The 18,428-nt window shown below is 40.1% G+C and overlaps 2 protein-coding genes across 3 annotated transcripts in view; both read right to left on the bottom strand.

Annotated features, from left to right (window-relative positions):
* acsl6 (acyl-CoA synthetase long chain family member 6) overlaps positions 1–9,287 on the bottom strand; it is a gene marked incomplete at its 3' end in the record, with an annotated part of 45,544 nt that extends 36,257 nt beyond the window's left edge. The window contains exon 1 of one of the 2 annotated variants that reach the window (XM_080831854.1): positions 9,180–9,287. Of the gene's footprint in view, positions 1–8,332; positions 8,379–9,179 lie in introns of those variants that run through there. The other variant, XM_080831852.1, reaches the window with a different exon arrangement.
* Positions 9,288–11,785: 2,498 nt separating this feature from the next.
* Positions 11,786–16,098, bottom strand: slc22a5 (solute carrier family 22 member 5; the record flags this gene model as incomplete). The annotated part of the gene is made up of 10 exons (XM_080850157.1): positions 11,786–11,873; positions 12,071–12,206; positions 12,779–12,961; positions 13,074–13,288; positions 13,404–13,504; positions 13,672–13,798; positions 14,046–14,217; positions 14,502–14,656; positions 14,946–15,049; positions 15,709–16,098. The coding sequence occupies 10 exons, from the start codon at positions 16,096–16,098 to the stop codon at positions 11,786–11,788; spliced, it is 1,671 nt and encodes a 556-aa protein (XP_080706283.1).
* Between the last annotated feature and the right edge of the window lie 2,330 nt (positions 16,099–18,428).

Below are 18,428 nucleotides of genomic sequence, written 5' to 3'. Positions count from 1 at the left end.
CTCTTTTTGTCAAGAATGTTTCTAAAAAGGCATGCTTAGAGAGCTAAGGTGAAAGCTGAACATGATTTTACAATGCTTTTAAAATGCTACCAGCAAAGGAGAAGTCTATACAAATGGCCTCAATTACAAGCCATAAAGTCTGTTTATCTTATCTGAGCCATGCCTCTGCAGACTGCTCACACAGTCACACATGCCGCAACCGTCTACTAGAACTTTACCATTTCCCGTAAATCACGCTGGTTGTACTGAAGGCTGCAATTCTGCAGAGGAGCCTGAAGGGGCGCTTTTTTCAGGAAATCAGCAGACAGCTCTAAAATGACATCTCATATACTATATACTTATAAATGCATATACACTGATAAATATTACTACCATACAGTTAGTCATTATATCAACAAGACCATACAACACAATAAGTAAAACAGGTTCTCAATTAGGCTGCGTATGGTATTCGCAGATAGGTTAGCCTCACAGTTAATAAATTTGGTCTCATGTACTACACCGCATTTTGACATTAATCCTGATTTTGGTCATGTTGACATAAATGGTTTGCAATGCTATTCAGGCAATGTGTTGGACAGCAATATAACCCAACAGCTGCCAAATGGGCAGGACCAGGCGGTAGGGCATGACAGGAAACAATGCACTTTGTGCACCGCTGAGGTCAAGTTGATGACTCCCTCCACCCAAAAACAAAGCTACACAGCAATGGTTGATCAAGGCATATAAATCACAATACATGGTCTTTGCTAGTGGCATGGTAGTGTTCCTCTTTTTTAGCCTACCTTCCTGCATACTGCTTCAGTGCTAATGTTCAGGGTAGCTAATATTTGCAACTTAAAAGTTGAGCTTTTTTAACTATTTTTGGTTTCGTCCATAGCAGTCCAGGCTATGCAGTATGTGGTTTGTGTCAGAACACCCAGCGAAAATGCAAGAGAAGACTTAACATCATCGCCAAAAGACACCAGTCAGCATGTTAGCAAGCTTTAATCAATGCCTACTGGGCTGTTGGTGGTGTTTCCAAGGTTTATGCATGCTTTTTAGGTAGGTAAGTTACTTGTTAAGACCAAAACTCCATAATGCTTCCATAAGTTCAAGTGCCCTACAGTGGACGCCCTAAAGGCAGATTTCCCAGGGCTTATAAACTCCGATGGTATATGTTGTGGAAAAGGCCCCATGTTAGTCTTTGAGTCTTGAGTCTTATGTAGGTCAAAAAGTGGTTGGAGTTGGTTACCCTGCATGCAATAGATCAGGCAGATTCCAAAGTCTTGACTCTGCCAATCACCTGAAATTGGCTGATAAGACTAGCATAACTGGACTGATGTTGATCAGTCAACTTCAACAACAATGGCAGAAACTCGGGAGTGGCTCCAAAATACTTGAAAGCAATTCAATCTAGTTTTTCGTTAACAGATTTTCTTTAACATATCATCTTGAAGGTATGAGGCATGAGGTATGAGGCGTTCACCCTTGAAACTATTTCTGACTTGTGCTGCTGCATACTCATAGGAGAGATGTCATTTTCTATGAAGCTGAATAACTAGAAAGGCTGCTGGTGACCCCCTGTGGGATTAACAAGAACTACATCCCCATGCTCAAGGTTTACTCCGGTGATAATAACATCTCTAGACTACCTTATCTCAGAGACCAACAGGCCAAAGGTCAATTCAGAGTATAATTTAGAAATTCAAATGAATCACACATGCCACACTGCTGATCGTTTGCTCTTTAGCCTTTACCCCAAATCTAAAATTAAACATCTCATTCGTTCTCATTCAAACAATAGAGATAGCCTTAAAGGTACAGTTGATATTTGTGCTTTACAGCAGTCATCAAATGACTACCCTTTCATGTTCCTGTAGCAATGTGTTGATTGGCTGGAATGGTGTATGGCTCAGGCTGAGAGCCAGGAATGTGTTTGAACACTTCACAAAATGTGTATTGGATTAGAATTGCAGACTGTACCTTTAATACACATTAAGATAAAGTTAGTAGCTCTCTAGTAATTCAAATATTAATAAAAAAATTGTAAGGAGATTGTGTGTCCTATGTCCTTAATCTTTGCACTTCCATCAACATGTTGCTTCAGGAGCCTGGAAGAGTAAGGTATAATTGAATTGACTGCTGAGCTCAAATATGAACAACCTCTCGCCAGAATCATGTTAACCTGTTATATTTTTATTTTTAAAGATGAAAAGAATCATCAATCTGTCAAGTCACTTTGCTATTAAAAGGCTAATAACCTTATGAGCTGTTTTGTGTTTGTGTAATGAATCTGAAGCAAAGGCTACAAACCGTGTTCGTAAATTTTCTATAAAAACATGAAATTTGTAATGAAAAGACCAATTGCCTTTGGAGACAAACAAGTTCAAAGATGAGTCAAAACGTTAAAAGTTACATCCTTTCCCTACTTTCTCCCCCTCCCATGTCAAACCTAGTACATCTCTACCACCAGGAGCCTGCCCAACTATCACAGAGACTAAGAAATCTCCCGAAGAGCCTCACAGCCATGCAGAAGTGGTAAGTCCCCGCATATGTGTCTATATATAAAAACTCTCGGTTCAGGTCAGCGCATTGTATGCTCACTAACTCATATACCTGTCCTATTCAAAAAGAGAACCAATAAGCCTTTTTTAGATAAAGTTGTTAACTTTTCAAATTTATAGCATGTTGCAAGACTACACATTTATATAGGATATTGCAGGAAGAACTAAAGGACAATAATTTGGAGATTAAAGAAAAATGGGAACCATAATCTCTGATGAACAATGGGAAAACTCATGTGAAAAACATGTTTATTTATTGACATACCGTAAGAACCATCACACTTCATTTTAGTGATATTGCCTGATAACCTTGATGAAAACAGCCAAACAAATCTTCTGAGAGCCCTTCTTCTAATAGCAAACAAAGTAATAACAGCCTCCTGGCTGAAGCCACAGCCCCCAACAATAACCCAATGGAGGGATAGAATTCAATATATTTATTATACGGCTCTTCAGAATGTTCCAAAAAGTACCGTTGATTTGAATGGGCCATCCCTACATCATACCCATACATTAATTCCTGCTAACAGACCTCTGCGAAAGATAATCACCGTTGTCATTGGCAACGGGTTTTGTACTTCTAATTCACATCTTTCATATCATTCCGCCAGAAGTCCAGTCATTTTAACGCAACAGTAGAGAGTAATTTGAAGTCAGCAAGTAATGGGTTGCTATGCAACACCTGAAACTTCAAAGTTCTATTTGCTTGAAGAACTATTTATTTCTAAACGGGACACATGAAACGGCACCTAAATCATTAAAAAGAGGTATGTTGGAGGAACGTTTTTGGCAAGTACCCGTATAATAAGCGGGATAATGTATTGTCCGTCGGTCATTCTTCAAAAATAAATCCGCTGCGCGTCGGGGTGCTGTTCGCCCCGTCGGGAATTATTTTGGTAGAATGACCTCCGGACAATACATTATCCCTTACGTACCCTATGGAACACTTGACTGCACTATTACAACTTAAAACAGAGGAATTCATAAACAACTGGTCTCCCATTGCTATACACTTCTATTTGATATGATAAGCAGAATAAACATACTGATATACATTTATTTAATTTTTTCTTTGTTTTTCCTTTTAAGCAATGGACTTTTGCAGGCCTTTCTCTTTCAGAATACTTTCTTAATGTAATGTTATGTGTGATGTACTGTGTTTGTTGTAATGTGTAACTCAATTCTGATATGCCTGGATCCTGATGGTTTAGGCCCAAGACATCCATGGACTCTGACCCCACTAGCCTCAGACTTGTACCCGTGGCACTTAATTTCATGTAAAAATGTGATGTACTGTATGACTGCATTTGATAAAAGGAAATAAAAAGAAGTAAAAAAATAAAAATAAAGCATGTTGCATATCAACATTAATCTGTTACTCTCTCTACACTTACCTTCTAACCAAGTCATTTTATAAATAATAAATGATCTTATTTGCAAACATACACTTGATTTTTTACTTTTACCTGAAACATGGTTGGGTCAAGCAAACGGTGTTACTACCCTCAATCAGTGGCGTTTCTACATTAGGGGCACGTGGGGCACTGCCCCACCAGATCCAGATGTCGCTGTTGTGCAGAAAGCTCAATACATCTGTACTTTGTGGCAAAATATATTTGATTTAAAATGCAAAGTAGCGTGAATGTGTGTGTGAATAAACTTGACTCACAAGCATTATAGTCCTGTTTTGGAGTAATTTCATCCGTGTGACTTTCTATCTGTGTGCCTGCTCAGTGAAATGCTGCTCTTCCGCTGTCGCTCTCTGCTCTGTGGGGCAGCGATGCAAGCTTAAGACTGTTGCCATGGAGACACCAATGAGCGTGAATCACACAGGCCAAAGTTTACATTGGGAGATGTGCCCCTTGAAATCTGTCAAGCAACTCGAAACTGCGAGAACTGTACCCTGTGACAGATCTTAATCAGACAGGTCAATGCCAGTAACATTACTGCTAGTTAGCAATCTCTAGTTTTTGGGTATTTTAGAGGTCTTTTAATTCAGCCTACAATAAATAATGTAGACTTTATATTGAGGGTGCAATTTAGTAAATTGTCACTGGAAGAGAAATTAGAAATTAAATGTTTGGGGCACTATACGGACACACTGAGGTGCACACAGGAAAACCAGCACTGTTGCTGTTCCAGGCCACTCACGAATACAACCTGCAAGAGGCCTTGTCTGAAACCTGCACTCTGCTCAGCATCATCACAACCCTGATGGCTTCTTCAGAGTCTGAGAGGAACTTTTCAATGTTGAAAAGGATTAAGACATTCACAAGAAACACGATGGGACAGAAGAGACTGAATGCCCTCTCCATGCTTTCCATTGAAAACCTGTTTGTTCATGGACGCGCCGCGGCAACTTCCTATTTAAGTGATCTGCTTTGGTGAGTCAAACCTTTTTTCTTTTTTTGGAGCTGATGGATGTATCAATGCAATCTGCAAGGACAACGTCTTTTTACAAAGTTTAGTTAATTTAGAACAGGGGTGGGAAATTAATTTCCCCAAGGGGCCACATGAGATACTTTGACTGTTGTGGAGGGCCGGACCAATAGGCTAAACCTTATTCTGCTCAATATAAGTTGTATCTCTTTATAAAAAAACATTAAATTGTATGGTTTTAATTAACTGCTACTGGTAAGAGTAGATGTTAGGCTGTCAAAAATTTAGTGTAGGCAAAGTTTAAACGCCAACATTATTCAATAAACATTTACAAAAACGATTTAGAAAATTAGCCTGTTTTTGCAGTATTAATCAATACACATGACACACACACACACACACGAGAGCAAGCTTGCAATGCAATAGTATAAGTATACAAATTAATAATAATATACATTTTTATCAGCGCAAATGCTTCATTTTTCGCAGGGGAGAATATTAATTAATTACAGACCAGCGAATGTTGGTATGGCCCATTCAAATTAACTGAAATGTTCTAACATTCTGAAGAGCCGTGTTTGGCGTTGGTACAATAGGAATAATTACTAACCACTTACTAACCGAGAGTGAGGTCATGCCGGGAAATATCAGACTGATTGTGTAAAAATCAAGCTGGACCAAGCTGGAGGAATATACAGGAACTGCACAGTCCTACATCAATCATTGTACAGACACTGTGACTGAGTCAAAAGGATTTGGATGTATCCTAACCAGAAACCCTGGATAACAAGCAAGGTCAAGACCTTACTCCAGGAGAGGAACTCCACCTTCAGGTCAGGTGACAAGGCCCTGTATAGTACTGCTACAGCCAAGGCTTACAAGGAAAAAAGACCACCTCACTAACAATAATCCAAGGAGAGTGTGGCAGGGAATTCAAAACATCACCAACTACAAGAACAAAAACACCAGCACTGTCAACGCTGATGCCTCACTGGCAGAGGAACTAAATCCTTTCTTTGCCCGTTTTGAGGTCAACAGGCCCACCACAATTGCACTGACTCCACCAACCAGTGAGTACAAGGAAAGCCGCTGGCCCTGACGTATCTGGAAAGGTACTCAATTCCTGTGCCAACCAACTCGCTGGGGTTTTCTGCTGCTGCCGGAGTGTAGAAAAGATGTTTGTCCCCATTGACGGTGATGTACAGCCGAGCAGGGTGGCGTAGGGAGAACACGATTCTATCGGCATAGAGTTTGGCCTTGATTTCCTTGGATGTCGCTCGTTGCTTGGCCAGGCTTGCACTCATATCAGGGAAAAACAGGATTTTGTTGCCGTCGAACTTCATGTCTTTCCTCTGCGATCTTGCCCTTCGAAGCACACGCTCCTTATCCTGATAGTGATGGAATCTAACGATAAAGGCTCGCGGACGTTGTCCTCTGGCAGGCTTCGGAGCTAGTGTACGGTGCGCTCTGTCCAGCTCTGGATATTTAGGAAAAACATCGTTTCCAATAACTGGTTGGAGAAGCTTCGAAATGAACTCCAACGGTGAACCGCCTTCTAGACCTTCAGGTAAGCCAACGATTCTTACATTTTGTCGTCTGGAACAATTCTCAAGGTCCTCTGCTTTGGATGCTAGTGCAGCGTTGGCTTTCTCCATCTGATCAAGTCTGGTTGTCAGTTCAGCTAGCTCATCACTATGGGTGGAAAGTGTATTTTCAATGGTTGTTATCTTTTGGTTGTGATAGTCCAATGCAGCGCTCATTGTATCGAGAGACGTCCGTATAGGTGTTAGGGAGGTCTCTAAAGATGTCGAGAGGAATGTTTTGAGTTCTGCGGCCAAGCTTTCTTTGTGTTTTTCAAGTTCCTTCACCAGGCTAGTAACAGTTAGCACCTCCACCATCTTAGCCGTTGATGCTTGAGTTGCAGCAGAATCTTTTCCCTGACGTGGTCTCAACATTGTAAGCCAGTTAAATCTTATCAGAATGTAGGCGAGTTTACTTTTTTAAAAATGAATACGGTGAAAAAGGGCAAACGTCGAAGTGGTGCATGTAAATTATGAAATATACAGGAGCTATCCCAAAGCGTGACAGCCCTCTTACATTGCACAACCGGAAGTCCCCTCGCTGGGGTTTTGACTAAGATCTTTAACCTTTCTCTTACTCTAGCCACCATCCCACCCTGCCTAAAATCAGCTATCATCATCCCCATCACTAAGAAACCAGCCATCAACAGCTTGGATGACTATAGACCGAGTGCACTTACACCTGTAATCATGAAATGCTTTGAGAAACTGGTTTCACGGCACATCAAATCAACCCCCCCACATTTGACCCGCATCAGTTTGCTTACAGAGCAAAGAGGTCCACGGAAGATGCCATCGACGTAGCCCTCCACACCGCACTGAGCCACCTTGAACTCTGTGGAACCTATGTAAGAATGCTCTTCAGTGACTACAGCTCAGCTTTGAATACAATCATCCCTGACATACTAGTCAGCAAATTAACTCCCCCTCTCCCCCTCATTCTGCACCTGGATAAAGGACTTCCTCACAAACCGCCCACAAACTGTATAACTCGGCCCCCACCTCTCCTTCACCATCACGCTAAGCACTGGCTCTCAAAAAGGCTGTGTGCTGAGCCCACTACTGTACTCCTTGTACACTCATGACTGTACATACTCCAACCCATCCCACCAACACCATCATTAAATTTGCTGATGACACCACCGTGGTCGGCTAATATCAGAAGACGACAAATCAGCATACAGAGATGAGGTACCGAAATTGACAGTGTGGTGCTCAGACAACAATCTGTCACTGAACACCACAAAAATGAAAGGACTACAGAAGGCAAAATGCTGATCCGGCCCCACTCTGCATCAACGGGGACTGTGTGAAGAAGGTCCACACCTTCAAGTTCCTAGGAGCCTACCTAACAGATAACCTCTCATGGTCTGCCAACACCTCAGAGACAGTAAAAAAGGCACAACAGCGACTCTGGAGTGTAAACTGATGGTGGTGGCCTTCTGTATGACACAAGTGTGCCACAAGCTTAATAAATTATGCAAGTTTTTTGAGCAGTCAGTCTAATCTTTTTACTTTAATGCTGTATTATATGCAACATCTTTGTGTCGCACTGAACGCTGAAGCATGTGAAATTAATTTGAAATAGGATTTCTGAAGTCCATAGTATATCTTACGGGTCTATATAGGCCTACTTCTTATAATAATCAGCTACCTCTATTTTTGTGACGGTGACATGATGTCATACAAAATTGCCCCACCAGAAATTCCAGGCTAAAATTGCCACTGCCCTTAATGAATCAGCTCCCCCATGCTTCACTTTTATGAGTGCTACCAGAACAGACAAAAGGGTTCAAATAACCTTTTCAGTCCCTAAAAACATCCTACCTTTTTGTTGCCGTTGGAAACTATACTTGGATAGCTGGATGTCTCAAAATGTCCTTCAGCTGAAGTCACAGGACTTCCTAAAAAAAAACATCACACAGCTTCAGCTTGTACAAAATGCAGCTGCTAGAGTTCTTATGAGAATCAGTGAAAGCACTGCTTCTTGTTTATAAGACACTCAATGGGACAGGACCAAATAACCTCTCATGTGTTTCAGCAGTAGCCTATAGGCAAGATCTCTCAGTTCACTGGATACAAATATTTTTCTAATATTTACTGTCAGAACATGGTGAAGTAGAAGCAGCTTTAAGCTGCTATGCTGGGCAGCTCTGGAACCAACTTCCTGATCAAATGTACTCCAACTGTAGCCATTTCAAATCTAGACTTAAAGACCCAACTGTTCTTAGATGCATTTTGTTAACGAATCGAATGTACGAATTGTTTTTAATCTTTTCTTGTCTTTTATAATGTACATTACTATTTCATCTTTTGCTTTTCTATGTTCCTTCATTTGCTCATTTGTAAAGCACTTTGAATTCCCAATATGTATGGAGTGTGCTATATCAATTAGCCTGCCTTGCCTCTAGCTTTCGCTTTCACAATCGCGTTGTTGCCCGTGTTTATAATTATAGAAATCAACATAGAAAGAAGGAAAACTAACTCCAAGGATCAAATGACTGTGTCGTGCTATGTTTTCAAAAAGTAACAGTATTGCCAAAACGATAACCCCTATCATATATGTTCTGTATATTGTCATTAAATCCTCCAGCTGTAAGGTCCACATTTTCTTGCAAAGAACATCCATTATTCCGTTGTGCCACGTACTTTAGCAAATGTCAGTCGTACATACCTTGAAGACACTGACATCGTATTCCAAGTGGTAAAATCTGAAAACGTCTGGAATCCAAGGTGATAAATAAATCTCCTGTATTCAATTTGAAACAAAAGTGATAACTAATCCTTGTACCTCGATAGCTCCGTTTTACTTTCACTTACGTTTGAACGTTGGGGTGGAGTCATATGAAAGCAATTTATCTTGATTATATTTGTATCTACAAAAGACACATTTTAACCAAAAGGACTGAACGTTATGTGTTCACGTTCGCAAAGAGTTACCAAAGTTTCTAATCTTACATTATATTATAAATACTGGATGTCATAATTAGTATGTCCAGCAACATCTCCAAGATTAGTGGACCTCATCCAACTCATCCAAGAATGTCTAACAGATCAACTTGTCTTCCATCTTTATGTGACAGGCCATGAATCAAAATTACGCAGACAAAAAATATCACTTGTTTACTTTGACCCATGTCATGATTTTTTTAGGATTAACAATCATGTATTGTGCTCAATAAGGTTAAAACAGTAGAGTAATAAGGTTAAAATAGGGGAAATTAAATATTAGCAGTACGATGCAGGTTGAAGGTTGAACCTGTGTTATTTTAATATTTTGAGATGGGGGCCAACTTCACACAGGTGAAGGTTGATGTTCCTTTCAATACCTACACTGTTTTATCCCGAAGATCAAAGAAGGTCATAGTTCAATCTTCAATGTTTTTGTTTGCAAAAAATAATGCTTCTTTTGCTTGAAGTGCGTTCTGCAACATGCTACAGCAGCTTGAATTACATATATTTAGGATATCAAAGTATAAATACACCTCACTACTCTCTCTCTCTCTCTCTCTCTCTCTCTCTCTCTATATATATATATATATATATATATATACATATAGATAGATACTGTTAAACTTATTTCCAACTTTGTGTACACATTACTGTGAATATCACATTTCATCTGATTACTAATAGTACATTTTAAGTGATTTAGTGAATAGAGATTTGCTGTTTTGAGGCCATTGTGAAATGGTCCACTGGCAAGCACTTGGAATGTTACTGAGCTGATAATAACTACTTACTAACCGAGAGTGAGGTCATGCAGGTAAATTATCAGACTGAGGCCGTAACGTATCGACCGAGCGATAGCGAGGTTGATACGGCAAAGCCGAAGTCTGATAATTTACCTGCATGACCGAACGGTCGAGGTTAGTAAGTTGTTTATTATATTGCATTTTTAACTCTTTTCATTTTGAGAATAAATGGTAATTGTAAATAGAAAACATGTCGTTTTGTTCAGCTCTCAAGACTTCTCACGACACAGTGTTTCAGGTGTTGCCTAGCAAACAATGACTTGCTAACTTCAAGTTACAATGATCAATAGAAAACGGACAACAGGGCTCAGCTTAAATGGCTTTAATTTACAGTTAAACACAAGGTTTTAAAACTATAGTAGTCAAGTCTTCATCATCACTTTCAATAACACATTTTCGCTGCTTCTGAATTGTACTGACCTGTACTACTAAGTCCTATAAAGTATTACCCGATATCAAAATGTTCGCGAATTCTTGAGTCTTTATTCTTCAACTGTCATCAACTGTCATGGTACCACGACATTGAACTGGTTTCCTGTTCTCAGATAATTTCATAATAGGAGTCCTGATTCTATCAATACATGCTCATGGCTGTTGATATATCGCTAATTTTTAAGATTGATGTCACCGGAGTGCAATAACAATAGTTATCAGACCGCAGACCGGCTAGAACGTCAATACGTGGCTGGCATGACTACCCATTAGCCAATCAGAATGCTTGTACTGTCTTTGCCATATAATAAGACAGGAATATGGAACAGTGTCATCTGAAACCCACTGACATCTCTTATTTGCGGAGGTAATGGGCTCCCAATCTGTGCCCATCGGGGGGGGGGGGACAGGGGACTGAAGCCTAGTTTAGGGGGACACTCCCGAAAGGGGGACACTCCCGCGAAGATGTGACCACTGTTAACTGCTCTAACTTGAATCAAAAAAGGAAAATGTCCACGAGAGAAATAACTTGAACTCAATTCTGTATAATTTAGCACAACATAAATTGTTGATTTTGGATTACATCACATAATAAAAGGCCTTGGTATATAAAAGCTTACACAAAGGCACAGGGCAACACTACATTTCTGTCATGAGATATACAAAAAAGATTGTTCAATGAATATTCAGACACTACTTACATATTTCAGATTTTTTCCAATGTGGAATAATATTATTCTCCAGTCTATGCATGTAATATGCTACACAATATCATTGCACACCCCAAGTGTGTTATATTGCTTTGAAAGTATGTAGTAGTAGTGTTTTAGTTTATCAGTTACTGCTGTTTACAATTTTCCCTGAATAAGACAAGCAGTTTTATTCAGTGTGTAATTGAAACAATCTATGAGTGAAACTGTGAGTGTGCAATGTCCTGTTGTACACAATACATGTGGCATTAAAAACACAAACAGACATGATACTAAAAAAGTCTACAGAGGATATTTTTGTGTCAGAATTACTTCACATCTCCTGAGTAGGGGAGGCTACCAGGGGGTTCTCCTGTGATGCCAGGTTAGCAGTAGGCCAGTGATTACAGTTTGGACTGATTCAGAACAGCACATTTGTCAGCGTCGCCTGCTTCAGGGCAGTTGTCTGTGCTCTTCCTTTGTTGACACAACCTAATGAGAGAGCACGCGATTAACTCAGAAGCCTCAGTCAAAAGTAGATAGATAGATACATGGATACTTTATTAATGACCAGGGAAATTTAGGAGCTGCTGCCACTCGCGTCGGCGCCGGAAGCGCCAGCAGCAGCAGCCGCAGCCGCAGCAAAGCAGCTGCATGATTGGATGATTTCTCAGGGGAGACGGTCATACCCTCTGCACTTCTGCATATCCTCGACAGACTCAGGAAGCTCTCGGCCGAACGTCTCCGGCAGGAACAGGTTGACCACTGACGAGCCCAACGTCATGCTCCCGATCAGGATGTAGGGGAGGTACTTGTTGATGGTGCCTGTGGCAAAGGGGAGCACAAAACGAGAGTGTTTTGTTTGACAACATGATTTTCTTAATAAATAATAATAATACATTTTATTCGTACAGTGTTTCTATAGCAGAGGGTTTGTCATGCAAAACAGGCTTCATCGTAAGAAAACCCAATGGCCAAAAAATGTAAAAACTTCTTTGTTGCTGGATTTTTGGCATTTTGTTCATTAGGCTTCAATTTGGTGATGCAGGGCCAGACTTTAGTCTTCAAATCTTGGTGTGGATGGCGACAGAGTAACAGTGACAAGACAATGTTGCACATTCATGTTGAAACATAAATATCACATCTTTACCAACACCATTGCACTGTTCAGTCGTTCTAACTAAGATTTCCGCCCAAATTTCAATACCATTGTCTCGAAGCATACTTGTGAAATGCATACGCCACGGATAGACCATGGTGTTAGCAACTCACACTTTTAGGAATGCCTACTTAAGCAGAGCCCTCATAAATGAAGAAGAGCTTACCCAGGTAAATGAAGAATAGCTTACCCAGGTAAATGAATAAGAGCTTACCCAGGTAAATGAATGAGAGCTTACCGAGGTAAATGATGTAAGGTGCTGTGATACTGCCGATGCGAGCCGCTGACGAGCACATCCCCATTCCTACGTTTCTCAGCACTGTGGGGTAGATTTCGGCGGTGTAGGCATACACCACAGTGAAGGACATGGTGAAGGCAAACTTCCCTAACATTTCCAGGGCTATTGCAAGGCCATGCAAATCTGAGAGAGAGAGAGGGAGAAAAGAAGAGGTGAAAAATTGTAAACCCTCCTAAATTCCCTTACTGGATTAGTTATTTAATTTTGGGCGGTAGACAAAAAGAGAGATTCCTACTATCTGGGATTAGCTGAATCAAGAGAAGAAAGCCTCCTCCAATGATGAGAAAGACTGTAAGAAGAGGTTTTCTTGGACAGGTCTTTAGAAGTATGGAAGATACAAAATAGGCAGGAACTTCCGAAAGAGCTGACAAAAAGCAATTGAGGTATGGATCGCCACTTAGATTGGAGGTGTTCAAGGACAGCCCATAGTATCCCATGTTCGTGGACAACCTATAGAAGTAGAAGAAGATGAGTAACCTAGCAACATGCTTGACTGAACTAAGGGCCTATTATTAAATACTCACTCAATCAAATCATTCTAAAAACCATGGTGATGTGAACTTACCACAACAAAAGGCACAAGAAAGTAGTAGTCCTCACTTTACCGATTCTCAATATGTCCAACATATTGTAACTCTTTGTATTACCGGTATCACTTTTTTCAACCTGTAAATGAGAACTTGTATGAATTGAAAAGGAACATTGGCTAAACAGGTTACTAGTGATATTTGCATTGTCCACAAGGTCTTTAAGGTGATCCAAGAAGACACCACATCTATGCCATTTAATGCCTTGTGGGTAGGCAAATGAAGTAAGGACTAGAAAACTCAAACCTGTTGCTCTTTGAAGATGATCTCTGGGGCCGTCACTCCGTTTCTCCTGGCTGCATCCCTCACTATGGCCTCTGCCTCCGCCACTCTACCCCGAGTGAGAAGCCACCGGGGAGACTCTGGGACCAACCTGTTGGATCAAATTAAGGTTGATTAACACAGCTCACCTTTAGATCACAGCTCACTTTAGAGCATGGCTCACCTTTAGAGCCCAACTCACTTTTAGATCATAGCTCACCTTTAAATCACCAGATTACCATTTCATTCATTCTTAGAATCATCACATTTAAAAAGTATTCAAAAAAATTCTCACTGCAAAAACACCAACAGATCTTGCGAGCATCCCTAGCAAAGCTTCTGATGTGGGAAGGACCTACCACCATAGTGGGATGTAGACAAACATGATACCAGAGAGGATTTGCAGAAGAGGCCTCCAGTCCCTCATTGCAAAGGCAAACCCGGGCAGCAGCATGTATCCAATGCAGTAGTGGAGGAAGACCCCGAGAGTGGTGAAGATCACACGCAACGATTTACTTAACACTTCTGTGCCTACAGTGGAAAAAAAGAAGAAATAGCTTTCAAAGTGTGTGTGTGTGTGTGTGTGTGTGTGTGTGTGTGTGTGTGTGAAGAAAAAGAGAAAGGATAGGAATAAGGAAATATCAAAAAAATGTATTCATATAAAATGTTGGCTTTGGCTTTCTCTCCATCTACTATAAGTTTTTTTAACCAAGAAATAAGTTAAATCTGCATCAGCTAACAAATGAATCATGTTAAATTGTTGCATAAGTGTTCCTCTTACAGTGAAAAGGGTAGACAACAAATAGTACACTTACCCAGAACAAATGTAGTGATATACAGAGAGATTTGGAAACCTCCCACTAAGACGTAGATGAGGCAAAAAACCAGCCACGATGGAGAGAATGACTGAATGAGCATACTGAGGACTTGACCTGTCAGAGAAATAAAAACTAATTTCTTCCTCCCAAACCTGAAAAGGATGGAGAACAGAAAAAAGGAAATAAGAGAGCGATACAGCTCAATCCTAGCCACGCAGGTTCGTGAATTTAGATGACTTGTACTTTTTTTTTTTACTCCAGTGCCCATTTAACTGCTCATTATTTGTATTAAACAACAGATGGCGCCACAGCACCACTACCGTTACTGATATGCTCAATCTACAGCCATCACTGACTGAGAACTGCCAATGTTCAAGGTAAGGTCAGCATTGAACCAGACAGAAGAGGCACTTTGGGGGTTAAAAATTACCAGATAATTACCTGTCTGATAGTTGACCAGAGATAAGGGATCCTATCAGAAACCCGATGAATAAAGTTGAGGAAGCGAGAGGAGTTTTCCATTCATTATCACATACAAGATCCCACTATGAACAGGAAAACAACATGCACAAAACTTTAGAAGCAGAGCAACAACAAATATGACGATTTCCCTTTCCACATAAATGCTTAGTTGCTTAGACAATTTAAAGAGGACCTATTACACTTTTTCATTTCCATTTAGTGTGTTTTTAAGCTTTTTTGTGCATGTTAATGGTCTCCAAAGTTACAAAGGCCAAAGTACTCGCCAGAGGGCGTAATTGTCACACAGAAACCACTTTTTCTCAGCTGCCTAAACTGCCTTGTTGGAATGCCAGCCCATATCTTTTGTGACAAGATGACAAAATCTCTTAACACAATCCTTATTGCCAGCCTAGCTGACCAAACACAACAAACTGGGCTCATTATGAGGGGGTGCTAAAAGACACCGGAGCTCTAATAGTGTTTCAGTCAGAGGGTGAAGAGAGATGTACAGTATGAAAAAGAAAAATGTGTTTTTGGAATATTGAAAAATGTAAATCTATTCTAGTAAACCCCAAAAATGAACATTGAAAATTAGCATAATAGCATAATTTACTGTTTTTGTAACCTTGTCCCATTTCTCTGTAAGTGACTATGGTTCATAACAAGTTTTGGACTATTGCTAAAACACCTGTTGATCCCCATTTGTTATCTTTTGCATATCTTGTGCATGTGATCCACTCACCTCAGTAACAATGGTGGACTGGTAGATAGCTGTACTGTAGCTCCATCCATCCACACATGGCTCCTGCTCGATGTCTGTGACGTTGACATCAACCCCAGGGACTAGGCCACGAGCAGAGTAGTTCTTCACCACATCCAGCATGTACCTGCTGCACATGCTCTGCTCCGCCTGCCCGTCCACCACCTGAGACGGAATGATGGCTGCCCTCCATGCCTCAGTCAGGTTCCCCTCGGGAACCAGGCAGTGGTGGGGTGGCGTGGCCCCCACAAACACAAAGTAGAGACCAGCGAAGCCCGTGGAGATGCAGATGGCGTTGAGGAGGAGGAAGGTAATAACAAAGAATGACCCACTCTGGCCCAAGAAAGCTGTGTCATCATCATAGTCTCCCATTATGCTGATAATGCTTGAGAGGAGAGTCCCTGCCAAGGAGAAGGAGAACCACGTCAGAATGTTCACTATGGACACGCTCCCAACCCCCTGACTGATATCTCACTCTAACTCTAGCCGGACTATGCCCAGCACTGCATGAGCCTTTCCAAGAAGTGTCTAAAGACCTCTGAGTCACAAGATGTGACAACGAATGTCCACCGCCCCTAAGCAGCAACGAGAAGGAAACTTTGGATGAGATGAAAAGGAATGTCACTTTTATCATACAGACCATTTGAGCTCTCAAAGTTTGTTTGGAGCAGCTTCTCTTTTTTTCAGCTAATCTCGCATTACCCTCGCCTCCTAACATGGCTAGCATAGCTCTTTCTCAGAACAACAACCATCCCCCTCACAAAAGACCCAAAGGAATTACATGTGACTGAACTGTGAATGGCTTTAGATGGAATTAAAATCCACAGTTTGTTCTGTTGTGAAAACAGGAGGCAACTATATGGAAAGGGGAAAGTGGGCAGGTTTGGTTTATACCGTCTTTGAAAGTTATATACATAGTTTGGGAAATTAAATTTTCTGAAGACATCCTAATAATGCAATAATAATAATAATAATAATAATAATAATAATAATAGTAATTATAAAAAGACAAACTCTTATTTTCTTGTAGTTTTCTCTGGAACCATGTAACATCACCAATTTGTCAAACAAATAAATACAATCAGTGTCCAGATTCATCTGATGGCACCTGATCTAACTAAATTATCACAAAATAAAATCATAACTCTACTTAGTATTACTTAAAAACATCCCAAAAAACTGTAATATTGTATGACATGCTGTGTGATAATCACTGTCTAATAAATTCTAAGAAAAGAAAAAAAAAAAAAAGAAAAAACATCCCAAAAATCAGGGATTACTGTTTTTATCAACAAACTACTACTACAAGATTTTGATTTTAGAAAAGACGTGTGTGAAACATGACTGGTCATTTGCTCTGAATTCATAAACCAAAAATAATAGTTAATTAAATATTACACAAAACAATGCAGTGTTTACAGTGTAGGAAACATATGGACTTACTTGTTCTCCACCTGTGAAGAATCCTTCTACTGCCATTTCCTGCTTTTAAAGCTTGACCTCTCAGTTGAAATTTGAACTCTGGCAGTGATTCGCTCCTCTTGGCGGTTCTTCACCAAGGTTCATCATTAATTCCATTAATTGCTGACAAGATTGTTTCTCTGACTCATCATAAATGTGAAGGTTTTGTTTGAGATAAGTTGACAATATCTCCACAACAGTGCTCTGAAAGAGCAATTCATCTGGAAAAGTGGTTTCCAGGATGTTTCCGACTCTTCATTGATATGCTAAACTACTTTGCAAATGACAAACTACTTTGCAAATGTTTGTTACATCTCTGATAACACCTTTTTGTCAGTGAAGCCTATTTGTTTTGTTGTAGCCATATAGAACAGTTTTTGAAGATACTGAACGTATGTGACTAGAATGTTATTGAGAGCTTTCTGAAAACTACCCAGGCAATTTATTTAGACTTTATTGCGATAAATCTTGAAACAGGATGCAATTTAAATGCATGTAGGCCTAAGTATAACATGGCATTAAGCATCTGTTACGTCTGCCTTTCCTCTGTTTTGAGGAGACTTAGACCTCTAAATTGACAATAAAATAGATTTTATTAGTCTCTTTGGCTTTAATTGTTTTATTATTAGATGTTGGCTTAGCAAATCGTAATAAAACGTTCTTATGAGGCTGGCAGGGCACATTTCTGGTCAATACTAAATAACTTATATAATTGAAACACAGTAGTTAATGATTAACATTGTTTCAAACATCATTGACAGCCTTTGTGCTAGTCCTTCTTATAAAACTGCTGTTTTTAACAACTTGATTAATCCCTCAAATTCTGAATTGAAAAATTCTACAGAACGATGAAAACATAATGCAACGACCTCTGTCGACTAACCTATGCCAATATATATCATTTTGATACATTCTCTTTCTATGCCACCATAAATAGTCATACATAGGACGGGCCTATGTTTCATATGTTGTTGTTAAAGTATGGCTAGGCAAATAAACCTACAAAAGCGAGAAAAAAGTACAATCTTTGGACGGTAGCCCATTTGTAAGGTTGGCTACAATTACCTAAAAACGTAAAATGACAACTGCAGTGTGATGTCAAAATAAAAAAATTGAGGGGTTTACACTCAACGTTGAATCCAAGGGTGGTAAACTGTTAGGTTACTCAAACCCACTGAAGACTCAATTGCAGTCTCTGGACAAGTTATCTGACGGACCGCAACCCCAGCCCAACTTCTTTC

Source organism: Sprattus sprattus, assembly GCF_963457725.1.
Source record: "Sprattus sprattus genome assembly, chromosome: 1".
NCBI lineage: Eukaryota > Metazoa > Chordata > Actinopteri > Clupeiformes > Clupeidae > Sprattus > Sprattus sprattus.
This window is presented reverse-complemented; position numbering and strand designations above follow the sequence as displayed.